The following is a 4,829-nucleotide window of genomic DNA, read 5'->3' as shown; positions in this document are numbered from 1 at the left end:
GAAACCTCGACCCTCTAAGAGCCGGGGGGCCTGGGGGGTGGGGGTGGGGGCTTAGGGGGGGGGTCCCCAAATCCCTTTGACCCCCCAAATCCCTTTGAACCCCCCCCAAATCCCTTGGAACCCCCCAAATCCTTCTACCCTCTTCCCAATGGGAAGGGGTCAACGCGCGTCTTGGGGCGTTGAGGAGTAGAAGGTCCCCAAAAAGGGTCTGGGGGCTCCAGTTTGTGCCCCCCCCCCGAGGGGTATTTTGGGGTCCCCTGTTGCCCCAGAGCTGGGGGGTGGGTTGACCCCCCCACCCACCCACCTCAGGCTGGTTTATCCCATGGGATTTTGGGAAAATAAACCTCCAAAATGTCTTGGTGCTTGGTCCTTGGTCTTGGGGTCCCCTCCTTGGTCTTGGGGTCCCTCCTTGGTCTTGGGGTGTTCCCCCCCCTCCTCTCAAGGCCAGGAAGGTGGGTTGGGGGGGGGAATGTGTGAATTTGCATGCACCTTTTTGGGGGGGGTGTCTTGGTTTTTTGGGGGTGAAACGAGGAGGTTTTGGGGTCCCCAGAGGAGGTTTTGAGGTGAAACGGGTTTGGAGTGTGACACAAGGAGGTTTTGGGGTCTCCTCTTGAGGTTTTGGGGTGACACAAGGAGGTTTGGGGCTGAAATGGAGGAAATGTGGGGGTCTCCTGAGGAGGTTTTGGGGTGAAACAAGGTCTGGGGGCTCCTGAGGAGCTTTTTGGAGTGAAACAAGAAGGTTTTGGGGTCTCCTGAGGAGGTTTTGAGGTGAAACAAGAAGGTTTTGGGGTCTCCTGAGGAGGTTTTGAGGTGAAACAAGAAGGTTTTGGGGTCTCCTGAGGAGGTTTTGGGGTGAAAGGAAAAGGTTTTGGGGTCTCCTGAGGAGGTTTTGGGGTGAAATGAAGTTTTTTGGGTGAAGCAATAAGGTTTTGGGGTGAAATGAGAAGGTCTTGGGGTCTCCTGAGGAAGTTTTGGGGTGACCAGAGGTGGTTTTGGGGTCTTCTGTGGAGCTTTTGGGGTGAATCAAGAAGGTTTGGAGTCTCCTGAGGAGGTTTTGGGGTGAATCAAGAAGGTTTTGGGATCTCCTGAGGAGGTTTTGGGGTGAACCAAGAAGGTTTTGGGGCCTTCTGAGGAGGTTTTGGGGTGAACCAAGAAGGTTTTGGGGCCTCCTGAGGAGCTTTTGGGGTGAAACAAGAAGGATCCCTCAGTGTCCCCAACATGGTGGGACAGATCAGGGACCCCCCCAGATTGTCCCTGGTTTCCCCTTGGGTCCAAAACCCCCCGAAAAAGCAACATTTTTGGGGTCACCACCTCATCTTCCAGCCCGGCCCCCTCAACTTTGGCCCTGAGGGGTCTCCAGCCTCATGAGGAAGCTTCTCCCAGCCCTGTTGTCCCCTCCTGTCCCCTCCCCTGGTGGCTTCTTCTCCTTTTTGGTGCTCCCCCCTCGTTGCTTCCTCTCGGCCACCAGATAAAACCCGGCGCCGCCCGCTCGGCCCCGGGGACGAGCCCAGGGCTGGAGAACAACCCAGGTGAGCAGTTTGGTGGGGCCCAAATTGCTTCTCTCTCCTCCAAAACCCCCAACCCAAGGTCGTGGTGGGATCATGGGGCTTGGGGGTCACCTCTAACCTTCTCCTCCTGGGGTGAGTTTTCCGTGGGGAGGGGGTGGTGGCTCCTCTTTGGGTGTTGGGTTGGTTGGAGACCCCACAGCTCCTCTTTGCTCCTTCTAGTCGTCCAGGTTGGTCTGGATGATCCCACAGAAGGTTCCTCCTGGCTCCTCTTTGGGTGTTGAGTTGGTTGGAGACCCCACAGCTCCTCTTTGCTCTTTCTAGTGGTCCAGGTTGGTCTGGGTGATCCCAGATCTTCTCACAGAAGGTTCCTCCTGGTTCCTCCTCCTTCAGCCCTTTTTTCGCCCCCTTCCCTTGGTCCTGGTGATGCTTTGGGCACCAAGATGTTTCGTGCCCCAGGGCTAGAGGTCCAAATTGTCCCCCGTGGCACCTACCCAGGAGATGCTGGAGAAGTTGCAGCTTCTGTGGTGTTTCCTCATCCCCACGTCTTGCGCCACGTGGTAGGAGACAAGAATTGGGAAATGGCCACTTCCTTGGTGACCAGGGCCAAGGAGGATCACAAAGCTGAGGTGGTTTGAGGTGCTTGCACCACATCTTCTCCTTGAGGAGCATCTCACCAGGCTGGGCTTGTTGTGGCCTTCTCCATGAGAGAGACCCATTGGGTGGAGGGGAAATGATGATGAGCATGAGGAAGGAGGAGTTTGATGGAGAGGGTGGTGAGATGTTGGACCAGGTTGTCCTGGGGGGAGTTGTGCAGGTTCCATCTTCAAGGTCAGGTTGGGGAGGGACCTGATCTGGTGGGAGGTGTCCCTGTCCATGGCAGGAGGTTGGGTTGGGTGATCTTTGAAAGTTCCCTCAACCCAAACACATCTATGAGTGTGGATAGAGCTTGGAGGAACCTGATCTAGTGGAAGATGTCCCTACCCATGGCAGGAAGCTGGAGTAGATCTTTCAAGGTCCCTTTAACCCAAAACTATCTATGACTCCATGGATGGAGCTTGGAAGAGCCTGATCTGGTGGGAGATGCCCATGGTAGGAGCTTGGATTGGGTGGTCCTTGAAGGTTCCTTCAATCCAAACCCATTCATGTTTCCATGGATGGAGCCTGGAGGAGCCTGATCTGGTGGGAGATGCCCATGGTAGAGGCTTGGATTGGGTGGCTCTTGAAGGTTCCTTCAACCCAAATCTGTTCATGTTTCCATGGATGGAGCCTGGAGGAACCTGATCTGGTGGGAGATGCCCATGGTAGGAGCTTGGATTGGGTGGCTCTTGAAGGTCCCAACCCCTCCTGTGATGGTGCCTTCCAGGCTGGCAGAGGATGGACTACTACGACTCCTTCCCCAACTACACCTTCAACTCCACCTGGGACTACGAATCCTTCGACTTGGGGGGCTACGAGGTCTCTCTGAGCCAACGGGTGGTCCTGACCCTCTACGCCCTCATCTTCCTCCTGGGGGTCCTGGGCAACGGGGCCGTCATCTGGGTCACGGCCTTCGAGCTGCGCCGCACGGTCAACGGCGTCTGGTTCCTCAACCTCTCCTTGGCCGACCTCCTCTGCTGCCTGGCCCTGCCCTTCTTGGCCATCCCGTTGCTCCACGACCACCACTGGCCCTTGGGTGGCTTTGCCTGCAAACTCATCCCCTCCCTCACCGTCCTCAACATGTTCACCAGCGTCCTCCTCCTCACGCTCATCAGCGCCGACCGCTGCGCGTTGGTGACGCGCCCGGTTTGGTGCCAGAACCACCGGACCTTGGCCTTGGCCAGGGTGGCTTGTGGGGCCGCCTGGCTCTTGGCCACGCTCCTCACCTTGCCCTCCTTCATCTTCCGCACCATCCGCGCCGACGAGTTCTCCGACAAGACGACGTGTGTCCTGAGTTACACCCTGGTGGGGTCTCGGCAGCGACTCACCGAGGTCGTCATCTCCACCACCCGCTTCCTCTGCGGCTTCTTGGTGCCCTTCGTGGTCATCACGGGCTGTTACGGCCTCCTCTTGGCCCGGGTCTACAGCAAAGGCCTGGCCCGCTCCCAGAAAGCCATCAAGCTGATCTTGGTGATCATCACCAGCTTCTTCATCTGCTGGTTGCCCTACCACGTGGTGGGTTTGATCTTGGCCTCCACCCACCCCCAGAGCGGGTTGTACAAGGGCGCCTTGGAGGTCGATCCCATCGTGGCCGGCGTCGCCTACGTCAACAGCTGCATCAACCCCATCATCTACGTGGTCATGGGGCAGGACTTCAAGGGCAAGGTCCAGCGCTCCTGGAGGACCATCCTGAGGAGGGTCCTGAGCGATGATCCCCCCACCAGCACCGGGGGGGACACCAGGATGAAGACCAAGTCCACCATAGACGACCAGACCGTGAGCACCATCGCGTGACCCCGGGCTGGGATGTCTCCTGTGTTGCTCGAGGCCACCACCACCACCTTCTCCTCCTCTGGAATGTCTCCTGTGGTGCTTGAGGCCACCACCACCTTCTCTGGAATGTCTCCTGTGTTGCTCGAGGCCACCACCATCTTCTCCTCTGGAATGTCTCCTGTGTTGCTCAAGGCCACCACCACCACCTTCTCCTCCTCTGGAATTCTCCTGTGGTTCTTGAAGCCACCACCACCTTCTCCTCCTCTGGAATGTCTCCTGTGTTGCTGTGTTGCTTGAGACCTTCTCCTCTGGAATTCTCTTGTGGTTCTTGAGGCCACCCCCTTCTTCTCCTCCTCTGGAATGTCTCCTGTGTTGCTCGAGGCCACCACCACCTTCTCCTCCTCTCCTGGAGGTGGCTCCAAGGCTGGAATGTCACTTGTGGCCACCACCACCTTCTCCTCCTCTCCTGAAGGCCCCACAGAGAGGGAAGAAGATGCCCCACTTGGCCACCTACCCCTGGGGACCTTCTCCTGGCTTCCTTGGTGACTTCCCACCTTGGTCCTTCCCCCCCATCCCACCTTCTCCTCCTCATGGACCTCATTTCCAGCTCCCCCCACCAGCCAGGGGGGTCCAAGGGGTGGTTGAACCCCCCTCCAAGCTCCCCCACCCCCAGGGCCACCTCAGAGGTGACAAGTTCATGGTCCTTCACTGTCCCCTTCCCCCCCTGCTGGGGCTTCCCCAATAAAGCTGGAAGTTCCTTCAAGCCTTGAGCAAGACCTGAGGTCACTGGTTCCCTTTTCTTGCTGGTTTCTGGGGCAACATTTTGTGCTGACTCAGCAGGTTTTGGAGCCCCGGGGTGACGCAAGTGTCACCGTGTGTCCCCCACCCTGGGAAGTCCCCTGGAGGGGGGGG

At 57.9% G+C, this 4,829-nt stretch overlaps 1 protein-coding gene across 1 annotated transcript in view; it reads left to right on the top strand.

The window, feature by feature from the left end:
* Nucleotides 1–3,938, top strand: part of LOC104394589 (C5a anaphylatoxin chemotactic receptor 1-like) — a 10,051-nt gene extending 6,113 nt beyond the window's left edge. The window contains exons 8-9 of the mRNA XM_010004204.1: nt 1,469–1,529; nt 2,872–3,938. Coding sequence (XP_010002506.1) covers nt 1,469–1,529; nt 2,872–3,938 — 1,128 coding nt within the window. The remainder of the gene's footprint in view (nt 1–1,468; nt 1,530–2,871) is intronic.
* The last annotated feature ends 891 nt before the right edge of the window (nt 3,939–4,829 follow it).

Source organism: Chaetura pelagica, unplaced genomic scaffold, assembly GCF_000747805.2.
Source record: "Chaetura pelagica isolate M959 unplaced genomic scaffold, ChaPel_1.0 scaffold1448, whole genome shotgun sequence".
NCBI lineage: Eukaryota > Metazoa > Chordata > Aves > Apodiformes > Apodidae > Chaetura > Chaetura pelagica.
Note: the sequence above shows the minus strand (reverse complement) of the source record. Positions and strands in the feature narration are given on the sequence as shown.